This window comes from Artemia sp. Qi Xiang Cuo, chromosome 13 (assembly GCF_049724085.1).
Source record: "Artemia sp. Qi Xiang Cuo chromosome 13, ASM4972408v1, whole genome shotgun sequence".
In the NCBI taxonomy this organism is placed as follows: Eukaryota; Metazoa; Arthropoda; class Branchiopoda; order Anostraca; family Artemiidae; genus Artemia; species Artemia sp. Qi Xiang Cuo.
Window position 1 is genome coordinate 3,681,174 of NC_142806.1, and position 14,062 is coordinate 3,695,235.

At 33.5% G+C, this 14,062-nt stretch overlaps 1 protein-coding gene across 1 annotated transcript in view; it reads right to left on the bottom strand.

The window, feature by feature from the left end:
* Positions 1 to 250: 250 nt before the first annotated feature.
* LOC148944858 (uncharacterized) overlaps positions 251 to 14,062 on the bottom strand; it is a 46,856-nt gene continuing 33,044 nt past the window's right edge. Inside the window, exons 5-6 of the mRNA XM_089099208.1 lie at positions 10,115 to 10,248; positions 251 to 5,445 (exon numbers count right to left, since the gene is read on the bottom strand). Of these exons, the coding sequence (XP_088955334.1) occupies positions 5,290 to 5,445; positions 10,115 to 10,248 (290 nt within the window). The 3' untranslated portion in view covers positions 251 to 5,289. The remainder of the gene's footprint in view (positions 5,446 to 10,114; positions 10,249 to 14,062) is intronic.

A 14,062-nucleotide genomic window follows, 5' to 3' on the forward strand; every position in this document is an offset into this window, starting at 1 on the left:
ATTTTTTGTGTGATGCTATGATGAAAATCGGCCATGATTTAGTAAATTGGCACCGAAAACTAGAAAATTTTTCAAGCTAAAATCGACGCAGATTTTTTTCAAAATCGACGCTGATTTGGAAATTAGCTTCGTTTGCCCAGCCCTGAACAATCCTTAGAAAAACATCTTTAGTGACAAATATCTTAAAAATATAATGAAATAAAAATTAATCAATCAAATAAAAAAATAATAAATTGGACACAGATGAAGTTATAGACATTACAACTGCAACTAAGAAGCTAACAGAAGACACTAAAACAGTTCCAGCTGCGCGCGGATTACGCTTCAACCCGGAATTGCAAACCGTGAGTAACAAAATACCCAATATGGTGAGAGGACAACAAAGGTTGCCTTCAGGGATCAATTTACACTCGCTACCTGAGATTCTTCTTCTAGCGACTGGAACTTTGAAAGACCTTCCATGTTCAACGAACCATAGCTATACCTGTATCTATCTATATCTATGGCTTGCAAACGGTATAAAACTATACGGCGTCTAAAGAAATTTGAACTGCTTAATGAGAAATGTTTTTAAAATATTTCGAAATAAAAATTAGTCTCATAATGAGAACAACCAATGAAAAATAAAGGCAATGAGAAAAACCAAATAAATTTTTTATAAAAACCAGTATAACGCAATTGTTGGTCCCAAAAGTATATCGTATATTGAATACAAAGCATATTGAATACATTACAAATACGACTTACAAAACAAAATGAAAAATATTGCCAAAGTAACTAGTCAGCCACAAGGCCGTATCCAGGGGGAGGGGAGTTACCGAATTTGCCCCCACCCCCAAATTTTTATCCAGCTCGTAAAATGTAACAAAATGTCTATAAACACGCCTTTAAATCGTTTTGTAAAGAGTTTTTTTTTGTACCCCCCCCCCTCTTCAACCCCCGAAGAAAAATCCTGGATACATCCTTGGTCAGCCACGATCCAAAAAAGGAAAAGAGAAATGAAACGAGTATACGTGTATAACGCAATGGCAGTCTACTACTGAAAATTGAACTAGCAAGAACGATCAAGAGGTATTACACTTAAAAATAGAAGTAATAGGTGTATAAAAATAAGAAAACTAAACACTGCAAAAATAGAGTTGATCAAACACGTAGCATTATGCAGATTTACAAAGAAAACTAGTAATATAAAAATATACATATAAAATCAAGAAAAATAAACACTGTCCAAAAACTAAAAGAACAATAGAGTTAATAGAACACAAAGTATTGCGCAAAACTACAAAGAACTAGTAATATAAAAGATTAACGTATAAAATTAAGAAATCTAAGCACTGCCTACAAAGCCGTTCCTAGTGGGGGGGAGGGGCAACCGGGACAGTTGTCTAGGTTGCCGTGGCTTGAGAGGCACCACGGCTGGGGAATTGGCCACTTTAACTCGTTTTTTTTTCATATTTGAATCGGGAAGGGGGCACTGCAATTAAGTTCTCGCGGGCGCCATCAATCCTAGGAACGGCTCTGACTGCCTAAGAACTAAAATGAAAATAATGTTTATCAAATAGGAAATGTTGTACAGAATTTAACATTAGACGAAAAGTAATAGGTATGGGACGACCAACGACAGCCTTTTGCTTTACTAATGACAAGAAGACAATACTGGTCCAAACTATGAGGGGATATTTGGAAAACCCTCCTCTTAAAGTAACCGAAATTCAAATTTTACACGCCAAAATAACCACTTTTGAGGTCAATCTGCTTAAGTTTGTCTTAAATATCTATGGACGATATGGCGGAAAATAATAATTTGAACTATGCCGATTACACAACGCTCCCCCGAAAACCCATAAACCCATATACCCATATCTGTGCGCTTGAGCAATAACAATAATAAAAAAGAGGCAAAAAAAAAAAAAAAACAACAACAAATAAAAGAAGACAACAGAAAAGCTTGACACAAAAATTTAAACAAAAGTGTTAATATAAAGAGGTATGTCCTTTTAAACAGTTTTCACTTTTATTTAATTTCATTGTCTCACGTATTTTTATTTTATTGATTTAATATAATCTAATTTCTGCTTCATACTTCATTTTAATCTTATTTAATTTAATAACAAATTCCTTCTTTCTTTCTTATACGCTCTCTTTTCTCCTGCCAGGTTAAGTTTTACAATTATCCTTAGTGAATTCCATACATGAAAAATATAGATACATATACATGACCCCCCCCCCCGGGGTGATACCTGTCTGCATCAAGCTTATTGTAATAGTATATCCGTGTCTTTATCACCGTAGATAGAATAATATTCATTCAGATTCATAAATACTTATACATATTGGCTCCCAGAATCAATTCCAAAATAATTTTTTTTTGTCAAAAAGCGACCGTAATAACCTTAGTGACCGTAATAACCGCAATGACCGTAATAACCTAGCCCTTCCATCATCCAAGATTGGGAAGAACGACCCCCCCCCACACACACACCTAAAAAATACTGGTCTAAAAAGGTGCATCATGTTTTAAGGCCAATTCCCCTCCTATCTACATAGAAAATATAAAAACAGATACATGACAGAATAAAATTGATTTTATTTCAATTATTAAGTTCTAATTTTATTTTAATAATTTTTTTATTCTAATTTGAATTTAAATCTAATTACTTATAGGCCTGAAGCTCGAACTGTACTTTGGTATTTGAAAGGGTACATTAAAATAATTTTATACCAGAGAAAATAATATTTAATAGCACTATAAGAATACCGATTGAAAAGGCACTAAAGTGGACGGAATACAATACGGTTATATTAACCGGTTCATTTTGTATGGGCTGCATAAGGTGTAATGGAGCTAAAATAGGTGCTTAATTTGAATACCAGCTCACGAGGGAAAATTCCCACTCGACCCGAGACTGAGGGGAATTCGTTCCCCACCAGAAAAACTTAGTCTTAAGTTTTTACATTCAATTAAACACACACTGAGGAACAACCCCAACACTTTTAGCTCAGGAACTCAAATTTATGAATGCAGTAATACTTTCTATGCTAAATCAAATTTATCCATTTGTTCAGATATGATTAAACTAGGCTTTTTTTCTGTTATGATTAAAATGAAATGGAAATATAATAATGAGTAAAACTTTTAATTAAGACAGAGGACATCGAGAGAAAAAAAAATTCGTATATTAATAAAAGTTCAGAAATTTCGGCTTCCCTTCTGGAAGCTTTTATTAACAGGAAAAAATGAGGAAAGGGCTAAAGCAAATATTTATATGGCGTTTACCTTCTTTTCTCATCTTTTTATGTTATTTAATATATTACTCTTATATATTCAATTTTCTATACATGTTATTTTCTATATTTTTATGTTGTTATTTCATAATATCAACTCTTTAATTTACTTTCATTTTCTCTTTGTGAAATGTCATGCAAATGTTAAGTGGGACCAAAATGTTGTTGTGAGAGAAAAACAAAATAAACAAACTTGAAAAAACAAATTGCGGTATACTTTTTTTCCTTCCAAACGCTATTGTTTTGGCGTTCAATTTCGCTCGGCGCCCCCCCCCCCTCCCTTGGGACGCCCCTGATGGAGGGTAAGAAAAGTAGAATTAAACCCCAATATTTTTTGTAGTAATGTTGGCTAACATACTTAAACTACCAGGATCTGCCTAACCAAGAAAACTTTTTTCCTACGCAGGTTAGTAAATCCAGTAAATGCGGCACTGAAGAACAAAATCAGCATTTTTCACTCAAGAACTCAGATATATGAATATGGTAATACTTTCTACGTTAGATTACAAAGTTAAATCATATTTTTTTTTATGTTATGGTTAAAATGAAATGAAAATATAATAATTGGTAAAACTTTTGATTAATATAGTGAACGCTGAGGAGAAAAGATTTGTTCGTTTACTAACAAAAATTCGAATGTCTCGGTTTCATGTCTGGAAGTAAAAAGGAAAAAAAAAAGGAAAACAGGGTAAAAAGGGAGAAAAGACAAAAGCGAGCAGTTACTGTATCTGGCGTTTGCGTTCTTTCTTCGTATTTTTATATTATTTCTTATTTTCTGTTCATTTATTCTATTTTCTATTCTGTTTTTTCGTTTATTTTCTATTATTAACTATTTAATATAGTTTTTTTTCTTTTCTCTTTGTGTAATGTTAAGTGAAACGAAAATATTGTCTTGACCAATGAATAACTTTTAGGCCAAAGAGTATGAGGAACTTATCGAATAAAAACCCAAATATCGAAAAAACCAGCGCCATCTAGCGTTTGATGACTTTATTTCAACCAAAACGGCTGCGTATTTATCTTTTCAGGTAATTCAAAATGCAGAGTTGGGCAAAGAAAGCATAATTCTATCCCCAATTGGATTATTGTCCTAATATCAACTAACCTGCTAATCCTATCAGAATTTTCCCAAACTAGCTTAAGCCGACATTGTGACGACTGGAATTTAACTTAAAATAATTCTTGAAAACATAAAATACTGATTAATTATCACTTAAAGAGAATTTTCAGCTACTATTGAAATTTCTGAATTACCAGAAATTGCTACTATTGCGTGCCGACTAATCTTACCAAGTAAATAATTTTCTTTGAGATTTTATACTTTTCTAACGATGTCGCCAGACTCTACACTACAATTGCGGCTAGTGGTTTTAATGCCTATCTTGCTGTTTTAAATCGGCGAAAATACAACTCTCATAAGTCCCCAATTCTCTGTGTTTTAGGCTAGAGAAGGTAAAGGCATAGGCAGGTAAAAGGTAAAATGTCTAATAAATACAAAAATGCAATTTCTGGCAAAACACACCGACTCTTCATTTTCACATTTTTTTCCCCTGGTGGCTTTAAAATAACACAAAAGTATAAATACAAACTATTCAGTCTATTTGAGGCAGTTAAACCACAGATAAATAGAGGGACTACTAGTAATAATGGACTTGCAAATCTGCTAACTTTTTGTTCTTTTTACTGGCTTACATTTTCACACAGGCGGATCACTTGGGTGAAATTTAACTTTTCAAATTTTTGCCTGACTAAGAATTTTCAACAGCACAGTATAGACAATCAGATTTAAGAAAAGCGACGTTATCTCTTGAGAAATGAGTAATAATGTGACTGGCTTACGAAAAAACATCGCAGTTGCAAAGAAATGAAGCTAAACCAGAATTTACACCATCAGGAAAAAAAGTAATCTCACTTTTTCTCTTTGGTTAACCTTTTCAAGCGTAAAAAGCCGTAAATAAAATTTATATAAATCTATCAAAACCTACATACAAAATGAGATCTTTTCTAAACAGATGTGTGTCGAATAATCCCCATTGGATAATTTTCAACGTGAGTACTTGCTTTACTGATTCCTGATAAGCTTGTACGACTCAAAGCTGGCTTAAGGGTAAATTCATTGGTCGAAACTGCTTCGTAAGCAAGACTACTCCGTCGGCTGGCCTGAAATATGGACTAGCTTGAAGATTCAAGCCATTACAACCGTTAATAAAATAATAATAATAATATAACACAAGTTTTAATCTCAAAATGACACACTAGAAGACACAGCTGAACTTGCATTTTTCTTTTGTCAGAGTCAAGGTCGTAATTTTGTTCGGGGAAGGGGACAAAAAAAGAATTTACAAAACGCATTACAAATTTATTTACATAATTTATTTCTACTTTTTACCAGCCGAAGAAAAATTTCAGAGACGGAGGAGGTTTAAACCCGATAGCCCCCCCTAGATAAGGCCTTGGTTAACGTAGATAAATTTATCTACCAACAAGTTTAGCAGTTAAATTTTTATATTGCACAAACACCAAAGGGCGAACTAAGCATAGACTCTACTGAAATTTGTAATTACAACTGAGAAAAAAAAATTAATTAAGAAGCTATCTTCTTTGAAGACTACTTTTCTTTTAAAAGCATTGAAGCACCAAGGAGAGTAGAAATGAATTCTTACATAACCACATATGCCGTAAAAAATAAGTAAAAATCAGGAATTTAATTTTTGATAAAGTCTAATTCAGGGGGGGGGATTTGAACCCACCCCGAAATGTTTGTCTGACTCGTAAAAACGTAACAAAAATAAGTATAAACTTTTTTATGCGTTTTTAAAGTTTTTTGTACCCCCCCCCCCTGGTACTTGTCAATTCTATAAAACACGCTCGAGAAGTGAAGTTTGGTTAATGCTAATGAAATAAAACAAAATTATGATGAAAATATAATAGTTTAGAAACAAATTTGGGCTAATTAAAAATAAAAACAAATCAGGAATTTAATTTTTGATAAAAAGACCTTCGTATGCAGTTTCGGATAGTATGGGGCGTCAGGTTAGGTTAAAAATAGAAATAGGGGCAAAAACTAAGATAAAACCCAACACGGCAAACAGGTTAAGAGGTTGTCGCTTTCCTTTGAAGGTTCAGTTGGCTAGTTGGCTGAAGGTTTAGTTGGCAAAAAAATAAGATAAAATATATCACAGCAAACAGGTTAAAAGGGTGTAGCTTTCCTTTGAGGGTTCAATTGGCTGGTTGGCTGAAGGTTCAATTGGGAAAAAATAAGACAAAACACATTACAGCAAACAGGTTAAGAAGGTGAAGCTTTCCTTTGAAGGTTCAGTTGGCCTTGGGAATCAATAGACAGTTAATGTTTCAAATCTAACGAACGAAGAGGGTCGTCAAATTTAACTAATTAGTTTCGTTTATTTATTTTCAGGGTTCAATGTGGCAAGACATACGAAAATGCGGTACTACTCTAAAAACTTCATAATTTTGAAAAAAACATCTTTTTCATCATTTTTGAAAACAACCATCATTTTTTAACTGACTTAGTACAAAACATCTTTTTAGAAATACCAATTAGGCTGTCCTATTCTATCCTACTTATCCGTTTTGTTGACTATTGACACATCAAGCGAATCCTTATTTTCTTCTGATTTCAAAATACAGCTTAGGTACTTAATTTTTACAGATTCCAACTAGCCTATATTTATTCAATAGCCTGATTGAACATAACGGTTGTGCCACCCTATTGATTCTTGTATTGCTCGGCGATCAGATGCAGATAAAGAGGGTGTTACAACCGTATGGCTCGGCTTGTTTGTAAACAAGAAAAGTTTCCGATTGTTTCTTTTTATGATTCAGTGTGGCGACAAGGAAGATAACTTATTCAACGAAAAAAAATCTTAATACAAAAGAAAAATCCTAGAACATAGTGGTTTTCATGCATATATAGACCTAAAATGGGTCTATGGTGCCAAAAGTATTCAATTTTGATGTCCTTGGTACTTTAACTTTTCTTTAAAAAATTCAAGTTCAGAATCCAGCGTGTTTCAGTGTGTCAAATAGAGGAATCTAGTTTTGTTTTGCACGGAAGCCAACTACAAGCTTCTACTATAAACTACTAAAACCAAAAACTCTAGTTCAGGAGTTCTGGGGAATTTATGCAGCACAACAAAATTGCACCGAGTGCACTAATCTTAATACTTTTCTAAAGCTAGAAGGCAGTGGCGGTTCTGGCCTCACCCAAAGCAAAATCTTGATTAGCGCCCACTTCCCTGTTTCCCACAAAAATTTCAGACAAAATTTTAATAGAATTTTGATTTATTAATATTTATTTTTAATTTATTATTTAAATTATTTAATTATTACTGAAACTCAATTATTTTAATTACTATTATATAATTTTTTTTATTCTTTAATTCCCTTTATTTATTTAATAAATTAATAATTTACTAATTATTTTCATTTATTAACTGCGCCCTCAACTTTATGTTGATAAAAATAAAATTTCAAAAATTAACAAAATGATAATTAACCGTTACATTATTTATTTGAAATTTGACGCCCCTAAAATTTCTGCGGCCAGGGCAGTGCCCCCTCCGTCCCTCCCCTAAAACCAACTCTGGCTAGAAGATGAGTCCACAATAAAGAGAAAAGAAAACTTTGAAATAAACAAAGAAGAAAACGTAAAAAACACACAACGAAATTAACGAATAAAACACCAAATAAGGGAATGCATGAAAAGAGCCATGACAGCTAACAAAATTTAAGGATAAATTCTTATCTTTTGCTGTTGACTTCTGTAAAATATCGTTTGCACCCAATTTTTTAACAATAAAACTGTTTTGACTCGATTTTGTCAAAAGAAAGTAATTCACAAAATATCTGACTAATATGTCTAAATTTCAGAGGACATCATAAAAATTGGAAAATAGATTTGTTTGAAAAAGCGGTGTTTTTTTTTCAAAGTCATATTTTTCCAAAGACAAATGGTTGAAATGTAGAATACATTTAACAGGTACATAGGGAAGTGTCAACCGAAAAGTCTTATATATGTACAATTACTTTTAGTATTGTGTTTTTGAATCTTTATATTTAAGTTAATTGCTCAGGAAACAATAGCATACTACAATAACAATAATCATATTGATCATATTTGATACATACGTTTATCATATGATCATAATGATTAGGATGACAACTATTTTTTTCACAACTGACACTTAATTTACCATTTACTTCTTTTGATAAATGAGAATGGAGCTTACAAATACAAATTAATTATAGTTATCATATAATTATTTTAATGAATTATGATAATTTATTACAGAAACTTAATTCTGTAACTATATTGTAAAGTAATACCTTATATCGTAAAGTGTAACTATACCGTAAAAAATGAATTCAAATGAAACAATAATGCTATTAAAACTAAAATCTAATAGTCCGGTAAACTAATAAAAGATAGATTGATAGATAAATAGATAGATATATTTCAAAGAAATAATAAAAATAATACAATAAATAAAATCCCTAATCCCCGTGAAGGCTCCATGGCCTGTATAGGAGGGGGTAAAAAGAGTAAAAAGCGGCATTCAATTTGCCAATTATTTATAAATACAAATTATAGCATGTACACAGGAGGTCTTTTGGTCCCGAGTTCCCCTGAAATCCCAAATTTCTTATGACTTTTCCTATATTTTCTTAATTTTCCCACTAATTCACCAATTTTCTTTTTTCGAAGGTGTTCCCCACCCATGGAAAAATTCCTTTGAACGCACCTGTAATAATTATATATATGTTACCGTGAATGTTCGCAAATCGGTGAATGTCGACATTCACAGTGAATGTCGACATTCACCGGTGAAATGTCCGAAATACCTTTTTTCTCCTCGGATTTAGTCAGCGTTGCAAGTCAACTTTTTCAGTTTAATGCAAGGTTTGATGATGACAGGTTAGGTGAGGTTGGGTTAGCTTAGGTTAAGTTTTTAACCCATTTCTGATATTTAGAACCAAATTTAGCCTAATCTAACCTAAGCGAACCTAAACTAACATAGTCTAACCTAACTTTAACTTTTACCATCATAGCTTGCATAAGACTGAAAGAGCTGACTCGCCAAGCTAATCGAATCCAAGCAGAAAAAAAGAATTTTGGACATTCACCGGTGAATGTCGACATTCTACAGATTTCGGACATTCACGGTAACATATGCATGTTACCGAGAAAGACCGAAATCTTGTTAATATCGACATTCACCGGTGAAAGTCCAAAATAAATAACATTTAATAAATATTTCGGACATGCGACAATGTGTTTGTTGGCCAGTCAGCTTTGTCAGTCTTATGCAAGGTTTGATGGTGAGAGGTTATTATAAATCTCAGAAAAGGGTTAGGATTTAGGTTAGAATCTCAGAAATGCTCATCATTCACCATTATTGCATGGTGAATGTCAACAAACGCAGAGTCGGTTAGTGTATGTCCGAAATATTTGTTAAATATCCTTATTTCGCACTTTCACCGGTGAATATCAACATTTACCAGATTTTGGTCTACTTTAACCATTGGAAAAGAAAAAAATATTTGACTTTCAACTGTTAATGGCACAGCAAAAGAAAGTGTTTGGAGTTTAAACCCCTCCTCCAAACAAAACACTACATATTTCTATATACAATAGGCCTACCTATACATATATCTTTCCATGGTTAAAGCCTTTGCTCATATTTATACTTGAACAGTTCCAAAATCAAATCCTGACTACACCTATACCACAGCCCATCTATGAAAAGTTAAAGAACCATATACCCCATGTACTATTGCCTTCGTTTGGCAACCCTGTCACAATACTTACAGCACTTCTGGGTTTCCGTGAGTAGACATATCTGCAGCAATAATAAAGTACTCCAAATGAAGCAAGCATGTGGAGACCAGCAGCAATTAATTGCCCAGTATCACCAATGTACACTTTACTATATTTTGGTTCAACTAAAAGAATTAGAAAAAATTAATATTTGGATTCCGAAACACCTTTCATTATTTAGGAATCACCAATGTAGACTTTTCTATATTTCGGTTCAACTGAAAGAATTTGAAAAATTAATATTTGGCTGCCGAAACACCTATCATTACTTAGGAATCACCAATGTAGACTTTACTACATTTTGGTTCAACTAAAAGGATTTGAAAAATGAAAATAAAGGCTTCGGAAAGACCTATCATTATCAGAGAATTTAATACTCACCCCCCGCCCCACAAGGAGAAAATGAAGAAGAAGAAAAGGATTAATTGTGCATTGTGGCACATTCGCAAATGTTGTGGTAAGGGCTATTTTTGTTAGTATTATATGGAGATTTAATTGTTGTATTTTTTGTGACCGTCAGTTAATAGAATACTGATGTTCCAAAAGCTCTAAAATCTTATTTTCAGTGCTTTCACCATCTCCAAACTTTTCAGGGTTTCTTCGAACATCGCCAAAAGAAGGTTGGGTCCACCGAAATATCCTCGAAAACTAACTATTTCTATTTTACATTAACATTCATATATTTAAACATTAAATTCTGGGAAGATTTTGCAGTACCCAGTTTTCTTTCGGGGAAATCCTTAATAATTTGGGGATAACGGGATGTCATGTTTGTCAAAAAAAGAAGAAATGAAGTCATTAACGTCAATACCTGGGTACGATCTACAGGACTAGGGTAAATGATCGCTACTCGGATAATACTTTCTTTATTATTCAGTCAAACTCATACAGTAAGCCAAAGAAAAGGAAAAGATTAACATGCGTTTTCGTTCTAATAAACTCTAATATTTAAAAAAAAGCTATAATTTTCACTTCCAACGCATTTAATAAATTAAATCCTTCTAAGTTTAAAAATACTTTATAAGAACTTTAGTGCCCAATTCAGCCTAAATCCTTAATTTTGGGCGTACACGTCTATGACCTACATACAATGGCTAATTAGGTAATTAGGGTAATTAGGCAAAATACTTGTTTTTTTTCATAGTGGAAATCTACAAATTCAAACAATTCTGAAAAGAAAACATTATTGCTCTTCCAAGGACGCTTACATAACAATAATAAGTTTCTTTAATAGTTATATCCGTGGCTACAAACACCCATGTCCTTAAGTTGACAATTGTCTAAGGCCATTGGTGGTTCTGGGCCGGGCGGTGCAGCTGCCCCTCTCCAGTTTTTCTGATACGAAATTGCTTTTTTTCTATATTTTTACACTCCTATTAAGGTACTTAATTGACAAAAAACTGCCGCAGTTGGAATTTTTGTACACCATCCCCCCCCCCAGTTTATCAGGCCTAAGACCATTACCGTCTAAGGAATCCTGACAAAGCGGATAACACAACATCACCATTATAAAAAGGGGCATTCAAAATTCAAATGAACCGTAACGACTCCTTTATAAGAGGAAGACTTCTGCACTTCCCACCTGTGCAGCTTTACTAACTTTTAAAAAGAACAATAAAATTTATCTTTTATTTGTTTTTACAAATGAATGAGATTTATGTCCCATTTTCAAAAACAACAGGTAACAAACTGAGCGCCCTGCTGTAATCTCTAGAGAAAAGATGTTCATAGAAAAATCCGTTCATTTTCTTACGGAAATAGTAAAGCAAGTAAAGCACTGAAATTGTAAAGCAAGCTAACCTGCCCGTGGTAGCTAAGTTTGTAGAGCGTATGCTCACTAAGACTTCTAGTCATAGGGTTGTGGATTTTTCCGTCGTCTAAAGGGGCAAATATAGAGAATATATTCTTTGTTTTGGGCAAAGGCTGCACTTGCGGAGTAATAAAATGATATCAGACGATTTTTCAGTGATAGATGAACAAGGAATTCGATTAAAAGTCGAAGGAGGAAATTATTCCCTTGATAAAGGAGTTCTTTCTAAAGTTATAGTTTTGGTAAATCTATCGTATGTTTTGTCAGTAGGTTTTGTGTTAGGGCTAGGGGACAAAGTAGAAACTTTCAGAGAAAGCTCTTCCGGGGGGGAGGTGGGGGCAAAATTTCTTCTCCGATCCTCACAAAAAAAGTACACGATTCACTTTTTCGTTTTTTCATTACTGTCGTCCGACAAGCCTTGCTTCTGGCTAATAAATAAAGAAAAAAGAGGGAAAATCACATGATGAAATACAACACAAATTGAAGAAAAGAAGAACTTCCAACAAGCCAACTAAAACAGACAGATAAATGCACTTTAAGAAAAACAGGGAGAGGGGGATGTTGTTTTCTCCAGAAATTAGCTTTTTTCGATAAATCTAACAAGTCTTTCGGTAGGTCTATCCGGTTTTGTCTTAGGACTAGGGGATTGATTTGAAGCTTCTAGAGAAAGTTCTACTGGGGGGGGGGGGGGAGAAAAAGGTGGAGAAAGCATGATAAAATATAACACAAATGAAGTTCAGAAATACCTTTTACAAACCAACTAAACAGACAGATAAACTACACATTAAGAAAAACAGGCGGAAAAGTTATGGTTTAGATGGAGCAAACAGCTAAACTGATCCTGTTGGCAAGAAGAGAAGTACCTCCATGTTTCCTCCAGTTGCTCCAAGAGAAAAGGTGAGGTTGTAAAAGAGTTTATCAATATTGTTGGCAAGAAGAGAAGTACCTCCATGTTTCCTCCAGTTGCTCCAAGAGAAAAGGTGAGGTTGTAAAAGACAATGTCTAGGACTTTAAAGCCTAGGACTAATGTCTAGGACTATTTGCGTTAGCACTATTTTAAAAAACTAGTTACCTGACAATTGACACCCAGAAAGCATCAATTTTACAGTTATCTATCTTTTTTAAGTGGTGAAAGCATTAGTCAAAGCTCTTTTGCTAGGAGCATTATTCCAATCTGCTTCGACTTTAAACCAAATTTAACTTTCAATTTACACGATATACCAGAAATATCATGATCTACAAGTGGAAATCAGTGAAGCAAGTGTATCTGTTTTATTTCTGCTGCTGCTACTTCAGCCCTTTTCTTTTTCAATCCACGAAAATATCATTGAACTATCTTAAAAAAAGATGAATTAGCAATAACCAATAATTAATATACACTTGTTGCGCGTAATATTAACTTGAATGTAATTTTTAGCACAGAATCTGAATCGATGTCTTCACATATGCTGTAAGAGTTAAAGCTTCTATGCAATTTACATTTTAGCTGGCACTTTTAGGGCAATCAGTGGACCCATCTCTAAATAGGTACCTGGAAAAATCTGGGGAGGGTAAACAGGAAGGGTGTGCAAAAGAACAGGATGGCTAGCCCCCATTGCACTTCCTGGATGAAAGGCCATGAAACAGAGATCGGCACCGCCGGTAGGGATAGGAATATTAAAAAACCACATTCCTTACTCTTAGGACCTTCTGCCTGCCCTCCCGTTGTGGCAAATAACCTCATCGGTTGTGTGCAACATCAATTCTAATAGTTTTTAGTACTGAGCCTGATCTGACTTGATATGTCTAATAAATTAATTAAATTGATAAATAAATTAATTAAAATTTAACTTAATAATTTTAATTTTATTATTTAAATTTAGTTTCATTTTATTAAATTTTATTAACGTAATTTCGATTTTAATGGAGTTTAAGCCCTTTTTTTGAACTAGATATTATGAATTTGTGACAAAATTTTGAACAGATTTTGTGAACTAGATACACTGTTGCTGTCATACCTATATATTACATCTGATATTTCGACACGATGAAATAATTGCCAAAAAACGTTCGCTAAATTGCTTGTTCTCAAAGAGAGGATAAGCAGAGTAATGCAGACTAGGAAAATCAAAGTCTGGTCGAACCTCTAA